The 23,725-nt window shown below is 41.2% G+C and overlaps 4 protein-coding genes and 1 non-coding gene across 7 annotated transcripts in view; 2 read left to right on the plus strand and 3 right to left on the minus strand.

Annotated features, from left to right (window-relative positions):
- Positions 1-418, minus strand: part of LOC105566303 — a 4,999-nt gene extending 4,581 nt beyond the window's left edge. Inside the window, exon 1 of the mRNA XM_012020202.1 lies at positions 189-418. Coding sequence (XP_011875592.1) covers positions 189-333 — 145 coding nt within the window. The 5' untranslated portion in view covers positions 334-418. The remainder of the gene's footprint in view (positions 1-188) is intronic.
- Positions 419-1,426: 1,008 nt separating this feature from the next.
- On the plus strand, positions 1,427-4,262 carry LOC105566307 (DNA-directed RNA polymerase III subunit RPC4). The gene is made up of 6 exons (XM_012020214.1): positions 1,427-2,222; positions 2,281-2,395; positions 2,923-3,244; positions 3,316-3,413; positions 3,471-3,707; positions 3,791-4,262. Exons 1-6 carry the CDS (start codon positions 1,933-1,935, stop codon positions 3,908-3,910), a joined length of 1,182 nt encoding a protein of 393 aa, XP_011875604.1. The 5' UTR covers positions 1,427-1,932; the 3' UTR covers positions 3,911-4,262.
- LOC105566306 (serine/arginine repetitive matrix protein 1) lies at positions 3,920-13,349 on the minus strand. 2 transcript variants are annotated; one of them, XM_012020213.1, is made up of 17 exons: positions 13,247-13,349; positions 13,058-13,151; positions 12,597-12,686; positions 12,060-12,182; positions 10,121-10,291; positions 9,093-9,256; positions 8,826-9,017; positions 7,944-8,750; positions 7,566-7,697; positions 6,994-7,497; positions 6,621-6,849; positions 6,375-6,463; positions 6,067-6,305; positions 5,817-5,978; positions 5,231-5,721; positions 5,033-5,159; positions 3,920-4,135 (listed from the first exon to the last, which is right to left on the minus strand). In XM_012020213.1, the coding sequence occupies exons 2-17, from the start codon at positions 13,067-13,069 to the stop codon at positions 4,116-4,118; spliced, it is 3,552 nt and encodes a 1,183-aa protein (XP_011875603.1). In that variant the 5' UTR covers positions 13,070-13,151; positions 13,247-13,349; the 3' UTR covers positions 3,920-4,115. The 2 variants fall into 2 exon arrangements, with proteins under 2 accessions (XP_011875603.1, XP_011875602.1); XM_012020212.1 differs by having other exon boundaries at positions 3,920-5,159; positions 6,994-7,494.
- A 399-nt stretch (positions 13,350-13,748) lies between these two features.
- On the minus strand, positions 13,749-20,130 carry LOC105566308 (proactivator polypeptide). Of its 2 annotated transcripts, none has more exons than XM_012020216.1 (13): positions 19,875-20,130; positions 18,911-19,010; positions 18,053-18,407; positions 17,014-17,322; positions 16,729-16,917; positions 16,545-16,664; positions 16,182-16,451; positions 15,955-16,089; positions 15,721-15,885; positions 15,428-15,647; positions 15,039-15,353; positions 14,581-14,720; positions 13,749-14,510 (listed from the first exon to the last, which is right to left on the minus strand). In XM_012020216.1, the coding sequence occupies exons 1-13, from the start codon at positions 19,912-19,914 to the stop codon at positions 14,343-14,345; spliced, it is 2,526 nt and encodes an 841-aa protein (XP_011875606.1). In that variant the 5' UTR covers positions 19,915-20,130; the 3' UTR covers positions 13,749-14,342. The 2 variants fall into 2 exon arrangements, with proteins under 2 accessions (XP_011875606.1, XP_011875605.1); XM_012020215.1 differs by having other exon boundaries at positions 18,047-18,407; positions 19,875-20,129.
- Positions 20,131-22,924: 2,794 nt separating this feature from the next.
- Trnav-aac lies at positions 22,925-22,997 on the plus strand. Its single transcript has one exon. It is a non-coding gene; the product is annotated as a tRNA-Val (tRNA).
- The last annotated feature ends 728 nt before the right edge of the window (positions 22,998-23,725 follow it).

Below are 23,725 nucleotides of genomic sequence, written 5' to 3' on the forward strand. Positions count from 1 at the left end.
GAGGGGGGGGGGAGGCGAAGACGCGAGGCGCGATTTACGAATGCCGCGGGTTCGCTCCTGCGGAATTTCACCTCCCGCCGAAGGACGACCTGGGTGAACTCGCGGGCACGCTGAAACGCACGGCGCCGTGGCGGCACGTGGCGCGTCGTCGCATGTCCTCGCAGCTCGCTCCTGCGCTCGCTCGGCACCTAACGCGTGGCGGCGGCGGCAGCGGGAACGCGTGCACCAGCGGCCGGCGTTCGGGCGCTCCGCGTCGCGACTGCCGGCGCGCGGCGCGGCTAAAAAACCATACGATGACCTCATCCGCGCCGGCGGTGCTCTCCTCCTGCCCATGTCACTGCCGCTACTAACCGTCCTGAAAACGTCGCCGTCGGCGCCGACGCCGCCGCCTTCCGCAGCTCGCCGCGCCGCAGATACCGCTTATCTACGCGGGCGAGCGCGCGGGAGAGGCGCGGAATGCGCCGCGCTCCAGTCAAGTTTTGAAATCGAAGATCCCTCCCGCGTAAATCAATTTCTTCAAGATTCGCCGTGAGGTAACTCGATCGCAAATTGCGAAAAGAATCGCCCGCTGGACGTGTCTCTTAACAAAATTTGCGAAATTCAGATTACAGCTAGGAAAAAGTTTGTTGGAATTTTGACCGTACTAGACGTTCATTTAATTTCAAAGAAATGGCTTCTTCACCTTAAACGAAATTTTATTTGAATGAGACTGGAATTTCTAATAACGAATTCGATAGCTTGCACTAGTGCGCACTGAATGCGCACTAAGGTCAGTTTATAGTTAATTTTTATATTTAACTTTGCCTTGAATACATGCTCAAAGAGTATTTAGTCAAAAAATGATCCGTATGGATGGTATACAGATCATTTTGCTGACTGCAAAATATTTCAAGAGATATTTAAGGCAATACCTTAACATAAAAATTGACTGTAAACGGGCCCTAGTGTGCATTTTTTTTGGGTATAAAAGCTCTTTAGAATGCATTTTTTTGCACGTCTTTAATGTTACTGGAGAAGACCGGAAGTTTATTTTATTCAATAAACAATTCTTGAGTCAAATTAATTACCAATATAATCATGAGTTATTCTAAAAATTCACTAATTTCTGTTATCAACGTCGTCGCTGTCGTCGAGCGGATTTGATTTTCTGCAACGCGTCGTCATTGTTATCGCAATTAATGTATAAGAGAAAAATGTCTCAATATTAATTAACGTCGGGCAACGAAGAAAAGCGTGCGACAAGTGCCGCGTTTCGTTGCGGAATCGAACTTTTCACGGCGTGTATAGGCGTTACACAGCGATTTGTTCTCTTTACCATAGGTAGGTGACCGGTATTTCTCCGTTACCATCCGCAGTTGGTAACTAACTGCTTTTCGTTCCGGTGGTAACAAGTAATACGCCATCGAGATTTGAGATCTATTCTTTGCAGCTACACTACGTTATACTATGTGCACTTGAAATGAAAGAGATGCACAATTAGAGATTAGGAGAAAGAGAAGGAGAAAAAATGGAGAGTAGAAAAAGTTCAGCTGCAGATTGGCAGCTGTGAGCCAAACATGAGGAGGCTCGCGGTCCTCGCGGTGGAGGGAGGCGCGTAGCTGCGTGGGACGTGCTAGAGAACACGTGTAACACGTTCATCAGGGACATTGCTTCAGTGCGAATTTCAAGTATTGGTCTAGTGTTTAATTGCAAAGTTCTCTCTTTTTCTTGAACCACTTGAACGGACGAACGATCAAGACGTCGGAATATCGAGTCGTTTTGGTAGTATTTTTGGTTAATTGTCAATCGAGTGAGAACGCATTGTTGCGGAGTAAAAACACTGAATAAGCCTGGAGAGTGAAAAGAAGAAGAGAATTGTGCCGCGTGTTTGGATATTTCCGTGGGGGACGAGAGTACGAACGGACTTTGTTGACAAAAGATCGTCGACTGAATATGGCTTCAAACAATTCAGTCGGTTCGGACAACGCCCTTGACGGCCTTGACGCGAGCGTTCGAGTGAAGATAGAACCCGGCGCGTTCGTGTCGGAACCGTCTACGTCGTCGGAGCCATTCATGGAGAGAGTGACGAGCATCAAGGTGGAGCCAGGCTTACCCACCACCACGCAGAGGCTGACATCCTTCCGGATACCACGAGACCTGACACTAGGTGGAAACATCAAGATTGAAAAGCCGAAGAAGGTGTACACGCCAAACCTCAATGTGCAGAGGAACAAGAAGAAGGAGTAAGCTATTCAATTTACCTGCAACATGGCCTAGACGCTAAAGACAACTTTATTTCAGCGAGCCGGTAATTGCGGTCAAGACTGATCCGGCGAGATCGAAAAACAATCGTGGAAGGGAACGAGGGAGGGGAGACAGAGGACGTGGAAGAGGAAGCAAAGGGAATATAATAGAAGTAAGCCCCAGTTTACAATAATTTTAAGTACTAAGCTCTAAGAAATCGATCGAGTATTCTCTTCATTTTTTACTGTGATTAGTCAATTTCTTAGGACTTAGGCCGTAAATCGTCTATTGTAGACTGGAACTAATGCTGCTGTCTTAATTCTTCGACACAGTCGAGACATGTTTCCATTTATCAATTGTTTATGTTATTAGTTTAATAATACTCTTAGTTCATCACTTCCGAAATGGTATAAAATCTATTGCTTTTACTCACAATCAACTTCTAATTAACCCCTTAAATCAAGGTATATAAAGTACATGGAGATATAGTGTCAACGTAGACTCCACAGTCCACTTGATGCTGCAAATGCTTCCATTCTTCTTTCTTCATTAAAAGGAAATACATTTATAATGTCATGTGGACCGCAGCCCTAATATCACGCTATGTGAATTTGAAATTAGTTTTCTTAGGGTTTATTTCAATAGCTTATTGGAAATACCAATTTTGTAATATAAATCATGCGATTGTTCTGTTTCTAGTCTGTCGGCGTGTGGTCGGAAGGAATATACACATCACCTGCTGCTCGTCGAAGGCATGATGGTCCCAGGACTTCCAGTGACACAATAAAAACTACGAAATCTTTTCTGGAGAAACCAAAGCTAGATACAAATAAGATTACTGATAATACAGAAAGGGAGAAGAGATTAAAGCACCTGTTAACAAATGATTTCGTCGACGATTGCTTCGATGCTGATAACAAAATGTATCCTCTTACACTGCCACGAGTTAAAAAGGAAACAAACGATACGATTGACGATGACGACACCCATACGAAACCAGTAATTGCAATAAATGGTGAAGGTAATTGTAAAATATTGGTTTTTTTTTATAGTAATTTTATCGAATTTGTACACATATTTCTTTCCTTTTAGTCGAAAATATAAAAAAGGAAAGGAAACAAGACAAAAAGAAAGAAACCATCATTTCTCAGATAGTTGAAAACTCAGCTAATTCCTATACGTTAATACAGGTAAGAATGCCGTGTAATCTATTGCAACTATTATTTACTTTAATGATTGATTAATAGTTTCCAGAATCTTTACCTGGTCTGGTATCCAGTAGAGACGAAGCACTATCGAAACCAAGCGATACAAAAACGCATTACGAAAGTGGCAGTGAAGCAAAACTTGAGCCTTACAATTTAGACAATTTAAGAAGTGGTCTCTTAGGCAAACTCGAGATTTTCAAGTCTGGTAGAGCGAGATTACGTCTCGGCGAGATGAGCTTTTTTGTCGACATTGGATCGCAGCAACATTTTCAACAGGTATACAATTGCATTTTTATATAATTTGTAATTTAAGCAACACAACACTATCGCAATTCTTCAAGTAATTAATTACTTTTCAGGACCTTTTAGCCGTAAAAGTAGACACTACATCACAAACCGGTGATCTTATCAATCTTGGCCCGGTAAACAATAAAATAATTTGTTCACCAGACTTTGAATCTATGTTGGATCGTTCGTAAGACTGGAAATATGTATTCATATATATATATTGTTTTTAATGTTTGTATAAAAGGATGTTGAGTTGCAGGAAATGTATGAGCAATACATAACGCTATTTGTATAATTCTTAATACTTCTATATTTTTTTTAATACTAGCGAATTACGTAATTTTATTAAATAAATTATATTGCGTATCTGCAAATTCGGTATGGCGATTCTGATGTCTAGGAGAAATTAGGAGTCACTGTAAAATAGAAACGATCATGTCATTCGGGAACACATAGTTTTTGCAAAAAGGGTTTTCGATTGCTCTTCGACTTGTACAACTTGCTGTAACATTATCATTCAAATATACTATTTATTATTTTCTAAACACTGCAATGAAAACTAAGCTTTATACAAATTAATTTGAATAAATCGCTGTGTATACGAGTCCTAATTTCACTTGAACTTACTTAGGAACTAAAGTCTGAAAAAAATGGTGTATTTTTTGTCAAATTCTTCAAATCATGTAAAATCTTTACATTATATCAGCATACAAGATTATACGTATCACTAAATATACTCTGCATGAACTGTTTAAGTCTAATCTACAATGTGGTGTCGCACCTAAAAACATCCTATTTTATATATGTAAATCAAAACGCTTAAAAAATTTGTCGACATTGTACGATTGCAAAATGTGTAATAAGCAATTTATCAATTTATATAAATTTTTTAAGCGTATTTTTATCGACTACAAAATAGGATGTTTTTCTAAATGCAAACAATACATTGTAGATTAGACTTTACTGATACAAGAAACTGAATCTCATTACGCAATTCTAACCAATTTAATGAAGAGGATATTTTCTTCAATTTTATGTGAAAACTTTTACTTCGCGATATGAATACCGTTTAATCTTGTACCGAAGGGATTGAGTGATAAAAAATGATAATCCAATTATTGATAAGAAACGGAAGTTATTCATATTCATAATACAATTAGAATGTTATCGCTTCGCGATACAGAGATATACGTATGACACATTTTCAAGGATCACACGTTGTTAGTCTCAATCACTTCGTTCAATGCTATGTCCCTTTTTCATAGATTTTAATGCCTTTTCCCGAAGTTTCTTTTCCAGTTCTTCCGTATTACCTTCACTTACATCAGATTCATCTGAATCCGCGACCTTCTTCTTCTTGTGCTTTCTGTGCTTCTTATGTTTCTTGTGCTTCTTGTGTTTCTTCTCCTTCTTTTTCTTCTTTTCTTCAACTTCGCTTTCCTGGAAAGGAAAAACTCAGTCAACGAACATTTAGAGAAAATTAATTTATTGTTTGCAAAAAGATATGTTACCTCTGATTCGCTGGTACTGGTTTTCGCCTTTTTCTTACGCTTCTTTTTCACCTTTTCGTCGTCCGAGCTATCGTCAACTTTCTTTTTCTTCTTTGAATCTTTATCTCCAAGATCGTCGTCTTCTGAGCTTGAGTCTCGTTTAGATTTCTTTGATTTTGATTTGACTTCATCTTCACTTGTTGAATCTTTTCTAGACTTTCGCGATCTAGTCTTCTCATCGTCTGATGAAGTCTCTCTCCTCTTTTTCACTTTTTTCGGTTCTTCGTCGGAACTAGAGTCTTTCTTCGATTTTCGGGATCTTGATCTATCGTCTTCATTTCTACCTCTTTTAGATTTCTGCTCTTCTTCACCCGATGAAGAGTCTCTTCGCGATCTTTTTGATTTTTTCAATTCTTCCTCTATGTCCTTTCTTGAACGCTTTCGCGAATCATTTTCAGCAACTTCGCGTTTTCTACTGTCTTTTCTATCTTTATTACGATCATCGATTGAATCTATAATAAAATAGAAAAATTATATATAAATTGTATTATATATTTTATCAAAATGTGTAATTTATTATATTTATCATTATTTAGGAAGAATTTACCGATTCGGCCAGTATCTCTAGCTTTTTTGCTTTTATCTGAATGCTTTCTGTCATCCTCAGAATCCGAGCTCGATCCAGCTTTGCTCTTGTCAGATTTATCTTCATCCGTGGAGGTTTTCTTAGACTTCTTCGATTTGTCCATCTTTCTCACTTTTCTCTTGCCTGTAAAATAAATAGAAAAGAAAGGAAACATTAATATCTATTATAACTAATTATAACTAATTATTGAAATTATTAAACTATCTTTTACCTTCACCATCACTATCGTCACTATCTGTAGAACCATCACGCTTTTCTCTCTTTGTCTTTTTAGCTACTTCTACAGGTTTCTTAGATAAAGGTTCCAACGGCTTTTGAGTGGACTTTTTATCTTCCGTTACTAATTTCGTCGTTTTCAAAGATTTCTCCTCTTTCTTTAGAGGAAAAGCGTCTCCAGCGGTAAAATTCATATCTCCAATCTTCATTGGTGATTCGTCTTTAGTGTCTTCTCTGTAAGTAAAATATACACAATCGTAGTAACTAGAATATTATTCATTACACAAATATGTTCTTACATACTTAATCGTCTGTTTAATTTTGACTGCTACTGCCACGATGTCTTCGGTCTTCTTAAACGGGGAGGGTGTGCGCGACAAACTCTTGGAGAACTTGAAAGTAAAGAAAAGGTAACTTTTATAAAAGGATTCGTAACAACGTGCACCTTATATGAACAAAGTATATTGTAGATCTCTCTCTCTCTTATAAATATATTATAAAATTGAATTTCTCTATTAATGTATAGGATAATCAAAATGGACAACTTACTCTATGTCTGGTAATAGGGAGTGAAGCAGCTTGAAGTTTCTTGGGGGACACACTGGGCTCGGGCTTTTTCGCAGCAACAGGTTCTATCTTCTTAACTTCCTTCTCCGGTCTCTTGGCAGGTTCTTCTTTCACCGGTTTCTCTTTCTCCTTCTCTTTCTTCTTGGCATCATCCGCATGCTCGCGTTCTTTTTCTCGCTTCTCCTGCGGCGTTTTGCGCTCGATTGATTTTCTGTAGACACAGTGTTAAGCGCGTTTTCTCCGTGAAACGTTTTTCGACAAATACGCGTACACAAATACACCACGAGTATCCATCGATTATTATCCACCGATCGCTCCATGAAAGTATCATGTTCAAAGTGAAAATTTCACTCACCTAAGTAACTCGTCCTCATTGCTAGAGGAACTACTCTCGCTACTTTCCGAGCTACTCGACTTAGACCGGCCGTTTCGCAATTCTTTTCGCGATCCTGTATCAGGCGGTCTTTTAGCTTTCTCATCCACTTTCCTGTCCTTTGTCTTATCCTTGGTACCCTTCGAACGATCGGGAGACCGCTTCCCATCTCTCGCACCATCCACCGGTGACCTCTGATCCTTGGATCTCGATCTACGATCCTTCGATCGAGATCGACGATCCTTATCCCGTCGTTCTCTGGAGCGATCCCGCCTACTCGATCTGTCGCGCGAGGAAGATCTATCGTACCTGCTCGATCGATCCCGTCCGTCCGGTGAACGCCGGCTCCCACGTCGATCGGGCGAACGGCGCCTGTCACGTCTCTCCGACGACCGTCTTCGATGATCCAGCGATCTCCTGCGACGCCTGTCCTCGGGGCTCGGTGACCTACGACGATATCTCGCCGGACTTCTGCGTGGGGGACTGCTACAATAATTTATTATGCACACAATGCAAGGGAAAAAGGTACATTCGGTATACAAAAGAACACCAACCTGCGCCTATTAGGCGGCCTGCGCACCGAAGGTGGTCGCATGCTGCGGCTGCCGCTGTATCGGTCCAATCTCTCCCTTTCCCTCTCCCTTTCGCGTTCTCGCCTCCTATCGCGATCCCGGTCCAACGATCTCCTAAAAAAAGAAAGAAGAGACCTCGAGAATTCACGCAAACCGTCAACTTTCTCATTAAACGTTTTGTGGTACAGAAAGATTAGATATCGCGGACAACATTATTGCATTGTAACATTTGCTGTGCTTAATTTGGCGCGATACAACCGTGCCTCTTGATATTACAAGGAAAGTTGTGTGTAATACACCTTTTAAATAGCATTTTATAATTAAAGATGAAATCTATTAGCAAAAATTTGTAAATCTCACCTTCGGTTCCTATCTCGCGATCTCTCGCGTGATCTATCTCGCGATCTATCTTGCGATCTATCTCGCGACCGGTCTCGCGATCTGTTTCTGTCTCTATCCTTGGATCGACCTCTATCCTTACGCGGCGAAGGACTTCTTCGCTTAGGCGCCGACTTTCTCTCCCGGCTAGAGTCGCTGTCACTGCCGCTGTCATCTTTGTTGGTCTTCCTATAGGATCTCTTAGCCTGGACGCCATCCTTCTTCTTCCGTATCTCAAAGTCGTTCTTATCCTTCGCATCTTTCTCCTCCTCGGATCCCGAGCTGCTGCTCGTACTACCGTTGCGCTTTCTATTGGAATCTCCATTGTCCTTCTGTTTCTCCGGTGACTTCGAGCGGGACTTGGACGATCTCGAGTCGCTCGAGTTGGATCTTGATTTTCTCGACTTGCTCCTATCCTCGCTCTTAGATCGTGACTTCTTGGATCGCGATCGCGATCGCGACTTGGATTTACTCCGCTTCGACTTGGTACGCTCCTGCGAGCGCGACTTTGATCGCCTGGACTTGGATCGGGATCTCCTAGATCGCGACTTGGACCGAGATCGTCTCGACTTGGAGGCGGGCGATCGCGAACGACGTATCTTCGAGTCCCGGCTGGGTGACTTCGTTCTAGATTTCTTGGAACGACTCGTCGGCGATTTAGACCCAGATCGCGATTTCCTCGCAGATTTGTCCATGGATTCCGGCGACGGCGTGCGATTGTTCTTCTTCTTCCCATCAGCAATGCTCATCAACTTTGCTTGTAATCTTGATATCGCGACGGCGGCTTCCCTGCGAATACACAAATTTAAATCGTATTTATTAAGTGTATTTCAGTAATGAACAAATACGATTTAGTTTACTTACGGCTTGGTTTTCACTGGCATCAGAGGTATAGCATTTTCCGGTTGCGGCGAATCTTCTCGTTCGACCTTAACGTCAAGCATATCTTTCCCGTTATCCTTGGAATTTTTACTCGGCGATCTCGAGACGGATCTTCTCTTACGACTCGATCGATCACGATCTCTGTGTCGATCCCGTGATCGACTCCTTTTGCTCCTAAATAAAATAATGTAAGATAAGTAACGTGATGTGTGACCACGTTTTTTAAGTTTCATTTTTTTATGATAATACCTGTCTCTATCACGATCCCTACTTCGATCCCTTCTACGCTCCTTGGACGAGCCTCTATCTTTTTCTTCCTTCTTCACTTTACTATCAGCGTCATCCTTTTCTTTTTCACGCTCCTTTTCTTTCTCCTTCTCCGCCAACGATGCTTGAAGCTTCTCTTGCTCCTCCTAATTTGATATATTACAACATAATATAAACCACTGTTGCTTACAAAATATCACTGCCTTAAAGCTAAATGTAACTAAGTTGAAATTGATCTCATCCATTTGGTTATATTCGACTGAACATTTCGCTGAATGTCACAATATAGTGATTCAATTGTTAATTCATTTCGAAGGGACTTCATGTAACTTGATAAAGATGTGCACTTATGCACTTTGCACACGTATAAATGTTAAATATAACCATAGTATAACTCGTAGGTCCATTCCGTCATTTGTTTCGTCTTGCATCGATCCCTTCTGCGCATCCGACATTGTTCTGGGCAGATGAATGAAAGAAAAGTTGTATGTGTGGTAGTGTGGCTTTGACGAGTACGTATATATACACATACATATACGCACACATTGCTGGATCCTGCCCAGGTGTATGGCGACATACCACGTGATCGGGACCACAAAGAGCAAAGGAGCCGACAGAGACTACGTTTCCACCGAGGGTCAGAGTCGGGCTAGAGTCGGGTCAGAATCGGGTTGGGGTTTGGTGTTTCCACCGCAAAAACGCTCACCCCAACCCGATTCTGACCCGACTCTAGCCCGACTCTGACCCTCGGTGGAAACGTAATCAGAGAGTGGACCTACTAGTTATACTATGATATAACTATCGGATACTGAAGTTTGTCACCCGAAGTCGGTGACATTGCAATAAAAGTTATTACGAAATGTCCCGTGTATAAATGTATTGAATATTTGATGGACGATAATGACATGCAATGACCTTATCAAATAGCTACATGTAACAAGTCATGCCGCATGTGCTTACGAGCCTTATTGATATTCGATCATTACACAGAGGTAAAAACTGATAATTACCAAACGCTTTTTAATCTGATCTTTTTTTTGTTGCAAGAAAGCCTCGGGAATGCCCGTAACGCTTTCCTGAGCGGAGACCAGAAGGTCCCATAATTCACCCATGAAAGAACGGGCATTCCTACCGTTCAGGAAACCTGTCAGGTTGATCTGCATTTTTCGGGGGTCGGGGAACTGTAAAATATACAACGTACAAATTTAATTCTCTGACATAGGAGTAACGAAAAGTTTCTGTGCAAACGGATTTTACAACAATTAAAATAAAAGTAACGTGTTAAATTTTGATTGGAATTTCGATAGATACAATCTATAGTCCTATTCTCGGTTACGAACTGCTTTTCCCCCTCGAAAAAGCAGATACTTATTATTCTATGTCTAAGCGTGCCTTACCACCAGTGCCGCCGACCGCACTCTCTTTCGTACCTGCATTAAATAGAGTTACATGCTGAGGAGAAAAAAGAATTAAGTTAAATGCGAGTAGCAGAAAATAGACCGATACCTCGTCACCCTTGATCGACTTTAACATTCACACCGCTAAGGTGCGTGCGCTGAAACGAGAGAGAAGCGTATGTATATATCGAACATCTGGCGAGAATGTCCGCCTGAAAATCGGAGAGATAATGTGGTATAAAAGGATCAACCTTTTCACCAACCTGTGACAGTGGCAAAGAGTCAAACCGTGTGTAGGGATACCTCCAGGCGCCGTTTTCGCCTCAATCACGCCAACGCACGACCGACAGTACGCCCGGAAGACTATCGAGGTCCTTCGCGAACTGAGTTTCGGTGGTAAGTAAGCGTCAGGTCGGCGCTCGACCACCCGCTGCTCTTGGAGTTCGACAACGGCGGTTCCAACGGAGAATCGTAGCTTGCGGCGGACGACAGTTCCGAAGATCCCATCCTATTGGACACGCCAGTGCTCCGGAAAACGATGTCGTGGTGAAGTTGAAGCTCCTTGGGTGAGCGAAAGCCTCGCACAGCTCTCGAAGTCCCACGGCTGGCGACGACAGACTACCTCGGTTGAGGCAGTCACGCCAACAGAAGAGATGATGCAGCACCGTCGCAGGAAACTCGAAGACATCGGCAGGCTCGTGGCGTAGCTCCGGAAAAGGACGCGAGAGGCAGGAACATGATGAGAAGATGCCGGCGGTGTGTCGCGACGTTGACGTCGTAGACGTGTCGTAGTCACGGCGGCGGCGGCGGCGGCGGCGGCGGCGGCGGCGTCGTCGGCAGTGGCGGCGACGATGACGACATAACTGCTGAAGCTGCAGATTTGTCGGCGGTTCTAAGGTGACGTTGAGATACCAACTGCCACAGCTGACACTAGGGTTGACGGCTGATAGAAAGGCGGCCAATCGGATGTAGAGAGGAGCACATCCGAATGCCATTTGGACAAAAGGGTTGGGCCCCACCAACGGTCTCTACTTATACTAACGGGGAATTCAAACACATATGATAAAGACTGACTACACAGTTCAATGTGGCAGGATCAGCTACAGATCAGTTTTTGAAACCTTTCTCTCTTTTTTTTTTTTTCTTTTGTTGAAAGTGGGTACGCTTGGAAAGGGATGTAAAGGCCGATTAAAAACGAGGGACGATGAGACTTGTATCGAGTGACGATGAAATTTAAGGATATGTATATATAAAAAAAGAAACAATGCGGCAAGAGTACGCCAAATGGCTCAAGAGAATGTCTGCCTCATTGCTTTGTGTTATCCAAACTCGGCACGAGGTGCAAAGTTTGGATACCGTACTTGCGATTTGTACGAAAGCATCGTGCTGAAATAATGCATATTTATCGATCTCCTATAATGATGAGGGGAAAAAGCCAAGTGACTGCGATTACTACATTACTGCTTTTTCACAAGTTACGACACTAAAAGTGTATCTCTTACAAAACCGTTCTAATTTCGCTTGAATTTAAGTGCGACACGTTCCCTCTTACCTTCTCCTCGAGCTGATTATACACAAACTCTACCACCACGTCGTCCTCCATTCCCAGAATCTGCGTGATCTTCGTCGTGATCCATGGCTTAATCACATCAAGTTTCACCTTGCTCATATCCACCTACGACCAAATACATTACAAATTCACGTTTTTCCCGGTTTCAATTTCAGTAATTGTTGTACGTACAAACTGCCTAATTTATACTACAATATTTATTAGACCCATCTCTCTGATAAAATTGCATTTAACATAATTTTTATAAATATCACGAATACAGGAATATTCCGAGTCGAAAAGAAGCATTTTGACAAAGATTCAAAGGTAATCTGCGTGTAAACAGCAAAATTTATTAAATCCAGTTAATCAAAAGTGAGCTCTACTTTCGTCAAATTTAATTCGGCCTTTTAAAATTTCAACTGTTGGAGACAAAAACTACGTTCCCGCTAGAATTACAATCGACGCAGCAGATATTAAACGTCTAAAATAAATCTATGAACAAAATATGACGCCTAGAAACTGAAAATTGTCAATTACTTTTTGTGTCAATGAATCTCCAAACTTCATTTGCTTCAGAAGTTTTTTCTCCTTGTCGCTGAACCTGGTGTCCTGCGAAGCAGTTGTCCCCTGAAAAGGAGCAAACAAGGGTAAACTTGATATACACTAGAAAAATTAGAAATAATAAATTATTAGTCTGTTAAAATATTCTCCAATTTAGGCTGAACGATCGATCCTCTCGTCAGCAAAAAAAATGTAGATTGTCTTCCAATTGTATAATTTTTCTAATCCTCGAGTTATATATATTTGTCGTACAATGTAGAAAATATTTTTCAAGTTGGATAGAAATCTTGTTCAATCCGCAGATTTCCTGAAATCAACTTGGGGAAACGATCGATCGCTCTTGGCTAGAGCGCGAGATGCCCGCGGCATTTTTGCCGCGAGCGAGGTCGAAGACCAATGGTCAGGAAATAGCGCGCCGGTGACGCGAGACCCCTTACTGTGTACATCATCTTGGCAACGTGCAGCAGGAATCCGGAGCTTGGCGAGACGAGGTACGCTCAATCGGCGAGACGCCAGTCGGCAGCTTGTCCTCTGCGACGGGAAACGAACGGATTAAACGCCCGTGATCGTGAACGCCGGCGAACGACGCCCGGGCGCGACGCACGCGATCTCACGCGAATAATTACCTCGCTGACAATCATATACGGACGCGAACTCGGGGGTTCGATCCACTAATATGGCGGTCGGTGCCCAGCCGTGCTGTCGGATCACGCAACAAGAGCGGCGCGCGCAGCGGCCGCGGTGCACGATGGTGTAGACGCGACGCACGGAAGCGATGCGGAAGCGGGACCGCCGGCGGGAAATTTCACTCGTTTCGATCCACGCCGTTGCAAACCTGTCGAAAAGGCACGAAACGATTTGCCATTTTTTGTCCAATCAGCCGCTCGAGAGATAACTCGTTCGATCATTTACGTGATTTTTTTTATCGCGAGACGCTTATTTTGCAAATTGAATACTTTCCGTCGATCTCGAATTTATCCCGCGAAATCTGTGCTTACAGCGTTTAGTCCTATGTAGTTCACTCTGCCGCAGCTTTACACTTCGAATTCGCATTAGTCGATAGACAGGAATATTAATAATAAAGCGGGATGGCTACAATACTCTGAAAAACTGAAAACTTTACAGATAAAATCTCCCACACAAAAGAACATCTTTATTAAAAAAGTACAATATAAATCACATTTTTAGGTACACACAAGTCATCTACATAAACAAATTATTTTTTCTCCATTTTACGGCTATCACAGTTAAAAATAGCAGATCATTACTGTGGGTTAAATGTATTGGAAAAAAAGTAGATACGTAGAGAGACGGGATTTACATGTGTTAATATATCGTTTCAATTATATAAAACAGCAACTCACTTTATTTTAGCTGGAAGAAATCGGTTCTCGCAGCGATATTAAAAATTACAAATTTCGTGGCGTCAACGACGACTTAATGGCAAACTACGTATGACATTTGGTTCAGGTGCGAAAACCACAGGACTTTCGTCGTGTCAACGTAAATCAATCCGAGTGCTCGTATATAGTTAGAGAGATTTAATGAAAAGATCGATATATAATATCATAACATGAAATAGGCTATTCGCTACAGCTAACATCTCCAGAATCCAACACTTCCAATTGAGGAAAGTAGCGCATCATTCTTCATTAGCTCACTTTCACCTCTCGAGTTCGCCTCCAATTTGCAGCTTGTGCCACCCGAAACTGATAAAACTTATTAAATAGTAACGTCGCTTAATCGCGATTCATGTGGGTTTTTGAATGTCATCGCAAAGTAATCGTTGGAAGAGCACAGGGCCATCTTGCTGCACATCTTTTCGCTATCCACGTGATCTTTCAGCATATTTATTATGCTCGGGCCATAAAGTTTCACCATCTTGTCACACTGCACAGATTTTCATTTCAGTTTGAAGTTATTAGTTTTTCGTTAAAAAAACCGTAAAAGAAAATATTACCTTATCTTGTTTGTCCGTTGGTAGATATTTGCACACTTTCGCAACAACTTCCTCGATCTCAGCGTCTACCTTGGAATCACCTAACAGCTTGTCAATTTGCGATATAATCGCGCGACATAAGGCACATTCAAATACGGAATCTATGGAAAAAAAATTAGGTATACAATTTTCATACAACATTAGCAAAAACTAATAATAGAAAAAAGTCCTTTATTATGAGATAGGTTGCTAATACGAGATAGCAGGTTTTTAACACATAAATTCAATCACAAATATTTTTTGGCAACGATTGCACAATCTAATTTTCCACTAAACAGATTTCGCTCCAAGGGCAATACATTCACGGTGGAATCAACTGATGATGCCTATTAATTTAACAGAAACCACGGTATCCCATATTAGGATCCTGTCTCATAATGGGGGACTCCTCTATACAATTGTCATTTCTATCACTTTACCTTGAATCTGTACCATGCTCACTTTGCAAAGACCTAGCATGCTACAGGCCTCTTTAGGAGAAACATCTTCCGCGAGAATACTTATCAAAGCGTCAGCATACTCATCCACGAACTGATTGCATTCCTTGGCAACAGTTTTTGGTAAATGATTGCACACACTGTGCACCGCATGTTCAATCTCATCCCGTGTCTTTCGATTACCAATCGCCTTATCGATGTATTGCATTGCAAATTCGCAAATTATACACACACCATCATCTAACATACTCGTGGGCTGAAGCACATGCAATGGATATTCCGGTATCTCGTTGGTTACTGAAATGTAAAATTGTGACAAATTGCTCCATTCTTCTCGCACGTCCGCGCACACATTTTAAGAAATAACTCACATATCTCTCCATCCTTCTCAGCAATGTTAATTGGTCTTGGACCAACATCTTTGGTATCATTACACAAATGAATATAATCGCATACTTCCTGAGGAGTCAAGTCTGCAAGCATCATCTCTACAAGCTCTTTGCTATACGACTTTACAAAATCTGTACATTGTTCAATCAAACTTCGTGGCAAATGACTACATAATTTATCCAATGCTGCCTCAATGTTAGCCTGTAACATTAATATCGCATGAAACAAATCGTATATAGTCATAATCGTAATATGACAAATAGCGAACTAATACCTCAGTTTTTTCGTCTTTGATAGAATTATAAATTTGCGTCACTGCAAGCAAACAGAGTGGACAAGTTGGTTTATCCCGTGCATTTTGAAGCATAAACTGCTTAGGAATTTTTTCCCACGCATCCAATATTGCCTCTGATGGGCATATACGTATCGAAGTGCAAACCTTAAAATAAAAATTATACAATAAATTAAATTTTATCGGTCCCAATGGTTCAATATAAAGATACGTTACCTTTGATGGATCTATTTCTTGGACAAGTAAGGCTATAATTGCATCTCCATAAGTGGTTATGAATTGTTGGCATTCGCCTTCAATGGAAGAAGGTATCTTTGTACAGACTTTTCCAAAAAATTCCTTTACTTCCTCCTTGAATTTTGATTAAATTGTAAGTATATGTGTGCTGTTTTGCATAAATTTACATACATACGTATACCATCATAAAACTTGACATTCATTACCTCTGTTGCAGGATTTGTAACAGTTTCTTGAACAAAATGTAACAAATATTGGCACAATGAACACGCCTCAGGTCCATCAACACTTTCGGGTTGCAGCAAAGGATAAGGCATTAATCTTTCAAGTGGCAATTGCATCTTTTCAGCTTCCAATTTTGGATATTCCTTGCCGATAGCAACCTCTTCAACCTCATCTTTTCGAGACTGTTCCTCCCTCATTATATTCAAACCTATTTCTGCTGCTTCTATTGGGACCAGAGGCTCCATAGGGCTCTATTTTAATATTAAAATATAAAACAAAAGGTAATTAGATTGTTTTATCTGCAAAATATTTCATTGCTTATAAAATGCAATAGTGTATCTTACTTGCAACGCTTTGCCAGGACTAGGACAAATTCCAGTGAGTTGACAGACGACATTGCTATCCAAGCCATTTGTAAGATATTCATAAATTTGCGAATAATACTCTTCAACTATGGCTTTACACTGGAAAATTTACTTCTATTAGTACCAGATATTTAAAATGTGACCACTTATTTAAAATACAAACCTCGTCAGCGAAAGATTTAGTTTGCTTGCAAAGACCCAAGAGAACTTCTTTAAATTCTATCTCCGTCGTGTTTGCAACTAGAAGATCCTTCAAATGACCCACAAGTTGCTCACACAACTTACATGGGAGGTCATCTCCAACTTCCACCATGCCCACACTCGACAGAGGTGTTATCTCTACTTGTGGGACCTATTATCAACAACAATTACACGTTAATGAATAATTTTTAATCGCATAAATATTATTAACCTATATGCTTTGTCACGTTAACTATTATACACTTACTGTATCTGTACTATTTGCGTGTTTATGGTATTTGCCACTGCACTGTCCCGACAAGTGACATATGTTGTCAGCGTTGAAATTGTCTTGTAGATGGTAATAAATAGCATTGAAATGGGTCATAATAATGGCCGCGCAGGAATCCGAGAAAGAACCAAATTGACCGCAAACATTCACGAATTGTACGAGCATCTTGTCCCGCGGTGTCTGATGCAATTTATCTTCCATATACTTTGCTATTGTGTAACACTTGGTGCACTCGTCAGGCTCAAGTTCATCATTCTTTAATAAAACTGACTTTGTCTCGCCCTTCTAAAAATACAATAGATACTCTTTATCAATGGCCATTTCACCGACTATACCGATACACAACTGACACTTTTTATCCACTGTTATTTACAAACGTGCAAATAAAATTCGATATAACATTTATAAGCTTTATTGTTGGGATAATTAATTACATAAAATAATGAATATGTAGGCATGCGTGATAATGTTACTGCACGCTATTTACGGAAGATTAAGCCTTACTAATCTACTCTAAATTATGCAAAAATACTCAAAAGCGATAAATGTAATATTATATGTATACAAATATCAGTAATTATTTGATAGCAATTGGCATAATTACTTAAAAAAACAGCTTTAATCAATAAATGCTTCAATAACACGAAAAGCAGATGCTGTGTAAAACAGTTTAAAACAATCCAGAACAATTAAACAAAAGATTCGATTCTCAGACTTGTTGCGTGCACTAGGAACTACCGACGTTAGAAACTTTAAATAAAAAAATACTTTAATGGAAACAGATCTGTGAAACAAATTTAACCTCGAGATAATTGATAAACAAATCATTCTTTGGAAAACAGAAATTTCAAATGATAACAATTAAAAAAAAGCACCGAATTCTTCTTCCAATATGTAGGTTGGGTTTTGTAATCTCATGTATCAAAATTGTAACGAAACAACTTGTGAAAGCTTTAATCCGCTCAAGGCCAGTGGCATGACAGAACAACAAAATATAGCTGAAATTTACCTTTACCAGAGTCGGGTGCTCTGCGAGCAATTTATCAATGTGAGCATTGTTGCAGAGTCCTGCAACGGTGCAAACGACAGACGGATTCATCTGAGATGCCAAAGACTCCACGAGTTCGGGGATAAATTGATCCACGAGGTTGATACATTCCTTGACGACTGGTTTAACGTAAATTAGTCTACAGCTTCCCTCGAAGACGTCCTTCAGGTCTTGCTGAGTCTGATTACTTTCCAATTGATCCCGCGCCTGTTTCACCATATCTTTGCAAATGCCGCATACATCATCATTATCCTCCGGAACTTCCATCCGCTCCCAGTATCGATGAATACAATGAGTGACAGCGTTGCATCCCTTGGCCGTCCTATCGTCAGCATTAGTTTAATCAGCATTGTTGTACACTTTACGGTAATATTAATTATAAAAACTTACATTAACGTAAAAGCTATCTTATCTACAAAATTTCAATTTCAATTAATCTTATCGTTATTATTGTCCGACTAATAATCGTATTGTACATTGTAAATGTGTAACTAAATGCGTATTCCAAATGTGCCTCATAAATTATTCCCAACTTTTTACTGTTTTTCAATACACAGGAAACGAGGGGATAAACCGCTGATGGCATTGTGGCATTACTGGGCATTTTTTGGGCATTCGGCCTTATAAAGATAAGATAAAGCAATGCCCACTGGGAATAAGCGGGCATTGGTGTACAAGATTTTGGTCAGCGGTTTCCCCCCTCGAAGGGGAAATACATCAGAAGATAAATGTTCTTTCAATATACATGAAATATGACAGAATATAAGTCTTTTTCGGTATACAGGAAATACATCGGAATATAAATACCATTTCTCTGAAACCTACTTTAGATTCTCGCACCAGTAACTTGGACCCCACGTACACTCGTTTCTACCTAGAAGGTCGTCCTTTGGATCGGCATTTATGACCACCGCGGCTGCGGCCACTGAAAGTAAAGACATCGCATAATTATCAATCTCGACTTCACAAGGTGAATGTTACGAAAGTTTAGAGTCGGGGAACAAAACGCTTGGCGATAGCCTCGGAGCAATACTCTCAGCTTCTCGCGAACGGTGAATAATCCTCAGGAAGCCATTCATTGCCCCGTCCAAGTTTCTAATGCCTGCCAGGGATGTATTCGCGGAACTGCACGAGCGATTCATCGTCGGACAAGACCGAATTTCGAAGCGATGTCATCTCGCGTGAAAGCACAAACACTCATCAGTCATTCGCTGATAAGCATTATCGGCGTTATTATTAAGCCAGGCATTGTTCTCATTCGCAAGGTAACGTTCAGCCGTCAAGAATCTTGTTGCATTCCGTTCCGTACCAACAAATTACACGATCAAATCAACTGAGTCATCCTATTCATCCTAATAGCTACAAGTTCCTTCGCCGTGAGTAATGGAAACGTGATTAGCCGGCAATGCGGAGGGGACGGAGAGGGAAAACGGAACCGAGCTCGTGACAAAAGAGCGAGAGAAAAGTCAGCTGGGGAGGAAGGGGGGGGGGGCGCGAGAGGACGTCGAGAAGATTCCGTCGCAGGCGCGAGAGAGAGAATGAAGACAGATAAAAGCAGCTCGACGCCGTCGCCGTCGCGTGCACCAGACGCAATAAACATCGCGGGAGCTAAAGGTCGCTCGCAGATAAAGCTAAACGCCACCACGTTTACGAACCCGAGGTACAAACATATATAGATTACGCGCGCCGCTAAACAAAAAACAATCCAGAAGTGCGGAGCGGGATTGCGTCGCGAGCGACCAAGGGCGATCGCTCGCGTCCCGTCGAGAGAGAAACGTCGACGACTCACCAGCCAGAATCGCGCCGAGCGCGAGCAGGATCGCCTTCATGCTTTCGCGACGGCCTCTCGTCACTCTCCGGCAGTCCCACGGGGCGATCTCGGGCGGACACGAATTGTGCGCAGTTGGGCTGTCGCGTGGTTAGCTGCGCGATCGTTAACGACGTGAATCACGGGCACTTCCCGACCGATCGAGCGATCGATCGACCAACCAACCGCGACGACTGGAGTCTCGACGACGAATCGTCTAGGATCACTGCGGCACACTGCACTCCGCCGCTCCGCGAGCCGCCTGTCGTCGCGCTCGTGGCGCAATTCGTCGAGCTTCGGCAATGATCGGTGACGCTCGTCCACGTTCGCTGTCCCCGAGTGTCCCCGAGTTCCGACTTTGCAGTTTCGCACGCAATTCGACGGCTCCGCCGTACGGCATATACGCACTTGCGCGCACACGCCACCGAGGTGGCCAATCACGTGTCGCGCTCCGTCATGCACGTCGCACAGACCTGCCTTTGTCCAATTTTCCAAGGGTTTTCGGGGAAGGATGAAAAATGTCACTGTGTCTCGTAAGATTTGTATCCGGTCCGCCAAGAAATGTCGACGTTACAAATTTGTGACATGAAGGTATCTCGTTTTTTATAGCATTTTCGGCGATAGAACTTGGCAGTTAGCCAGTATGCTCAAGCGATGTATGGAAATAAAATGCCAGCAACTGACGTTAGCTCTTTGCTAGGAAAACGAATACAATAGGCTTGTTTCCTGTTGCTACACTGGTGGACTAGTGCAATAAATCAGAGCAAGACAAGTACCATTTTTCTCATTCTAGCTTACTGCACTAGTGCACTAGCTAGTTCACCAGTGCAGGAACAGAAAACAAGCCTAATGTTTGAATGATTCAAGTATGCAGCTGGCACAATGTTCACATGTAAGGCTTGTTTTTTTGCTCCTGCGCTGGTGAACTAGTGCAGTAAGCTAGAATGAGAAAAAATATACTTGTCTTACTCTAATTTATTGCACTAGTTTACCAGTGCAATAGCAGGAATAGAAAACAAACCTATTATCGTCGTTAGTGCACAGCTAGAGAGAGAGAGAGAGCACATCGAATGGGCATTCTGTTAACAAAGAATTAGCATACATTGTTTTCAATTTTCTAACCGATATAAACCTATTAGATCTATTACATCTGGTCAAGCACTTAATGCTAATGTTTGGATCGTGCAAATGTTTCATTTCCGACATCAAATGCTAGCAACAGCACAATAGACGACATAGTAAGATGCTAACATTTTTGTTAGCAATATGAAAGCAACTTGTGCTCACACTGGATTATCAGTTATCCCAAATATTTTTATGTATTTTATGTAGCAAAGAAAGGTTCGAGACCTCGAGTTTAAAATGAGATATACGATAGGACTGTATACATATATTTCCGGCTGGTTGGAATGAACATTTTATGTATGTATAGCTACAAAGATTTTATCCGGTCACGAATAAAGTCACATTCTGGATTATAACGATAATCCACAGTGTGACTTCATTCGCGACGAGATAATTTTATTGGGTTTTGTAACAGTGTAATTTTAATTAGGCCTGTTGCGATCGAGAAATTTCCCGTTAAACCTTATTGTGGGATGATCTATAGACTTCACATTGGAAATTTCAGGATACAAGCTTACGATCTCACGTGAAAAACATTCGCAGAATCAAAAATACAATACTTGTATAAATTATGAACATATATTAAACGGCAGATAAGATTAATTCTGAAATCTGATGAATTAAAGATAGGATGGGATAGGATTGAGCTTTTATTTCTATATCGCGTACAGTTTGAAAATGAATGTAAACCTTCGAGACTACGTTCACTCCCTGTTAAAAATATTAGATAGAATATGATAAGATTACATTAGATTGCATGCAATGTAAATTAATAAGGCTCTTCACTCCCTGTTAAAAATATTAGATAGAATATGATAAGATTACATTAGATTGCATGCAATGTAAATTAATAAGGCTCTTATTTATTTACATTGAAATTGCATGCAATCTAATGTAATCTGATCATATTCTATCTATTATTTTAAACAGAGCTCTGTACACGCTATACAAGACGATTTTATTCGAAGATCCCGCGACACAAGGCGTAACAAACTTCGCGGTATGAAACAAGTTTCCAGCTTTTATCACGATAAAATTAACGCAGATAAATGTTGAATGCGGAAACTCTGATTCGTTCCTCTCGTCATCTTTCGAACCGAGGTCTCGCTTCGTTTCAGCATCTTCGTTTCTCGCATAGCATTCCCGAGACCACGTGACGTTCTGCGTAGAAAAGTCACAATCGCTGCTGTTAAAAATAAAACCGCAAGTATAAGCGCTACGAATTGCGAAATCTAGAACGGAATATTTATGCGCGAATAGAGAGCTGTATCGCGCGATCGACGACGGGATCGACGGTGAAACGATTCGATGGCGGGATTTTTTACTCGTTTTGATTCACGTCGTTGCGATTCTGACGAAAATACACAAATCGCGATATTTTGGCGAAGCGCATGTTATCGCGCGACGCGAGCAATATTTTTTTACGAGTCGATTTTAATTGACGATAAACTGTCGATACGGAATCAGCTGCTCGGGAGATACCCGTTGTCGGATCGATCGTTTATATATTTTTTATCGCGCGACGCTTATCATGCGCATTTAACACCTTCCGTCAATTTCGATTTCGCGAGAACCGGCGCTTCACGATCCTACGCGTTTTATTTTACCAAATTTCGTCATTTGGACGCGAACGTGTCGAGGACAAACCGATAACTTAATAGATAGGAATATTAAGTGGAATAACAGGCGTCGATAATTTTAGTATAGCAATAGCATAATGCATAAGCTGGATGACGTTTCTGTGGAAATAAAAATGCGCTGCACAAGCAGTGATAACTTCTTCTTCTCATTAGTTGGATAATACATGACATGTATAGCACATAACGCAGATGCGACGTGCGTGTCCCAGATTATTTGCAGATACCGTCCCGCGGAAAACGCGTGCAGCAAGGCTGTACCTCCAACAAGTTTCCGTGGTGTAGTGGTTATCACATCCGCCTAACACGCGGAAGGTCCCCGGTTCGATCCCGGGCGGAAACATTTTTTTTCGCCGCCGTATAAATTCCATTATTGCAAAGTCGCATCGTAAATTTGTGAAAGACTCATTTTCAAAAGACACCGCGCAAACAGTTTCAACAAAATAAGAGGACAAATATTTTTTATCAGACGTATTACTTCTATTAACAAAGAAATTCTAAGTATTTGAAATTATTTCTCGGACCGGGAAGTAAACTGCAGTGATATCTTTCGAGATAACAGTCCATCATAAAAATGACACGATGCATAGATAATATTATGTAATAGTAAAATGTTACAATAATGTTTGAAACCAGTGGCATGTTGAGAAACGTAAGCGATAAGAGTGAGCAAACAGTAAGCAAACCAATCGATTACAGCTGAGAATGTTTAAGTAGTAAACAATTCTCGATTGCAATTGGTTAATTTACTTGTTGTTTATTTTACTGCTTACGCTTTTTGTTGGTGTGGACATGGTTCTTAGGCCAGTAATATGTAAAAAAAAAGATTTAAGCAGTAAGTCGACAAACTTTTAAAAATTTTTTACGTTTTGTATATTTTTGACAAGTCTCGATTGACTGATCTGTTTATTGCTGTCTTTTAAACACGTATGTTGTGTATGGTATATCAGAGCCGAGGGGGAAACCGCTGAGGGCATTGTGGTGTACAGATTTGCGGCATTACTGGGCATTACTAGGGCATTTTTTGGGCATTACGTCTTGCTGGGGCATTATAAAGATAAAATAAGATAA

Source organism: Vollenhovia emeryi, unplaced genomic scaffold (genome assembly GCF_000949405.1).
Source record: "Vollenhovia emeryi isolate VEMERY1.0 unplaced genomic scaffold, V.emery_V1.0 DF939145.1, whole genome shotgun sequence".
NCBI classification, from domain to species: Eukaryota; Metazoa; Arthropoda; class Insecta; order Hymenoptera; family Formicidae; genus Vollenhovia; species Vollenhovia emeryi.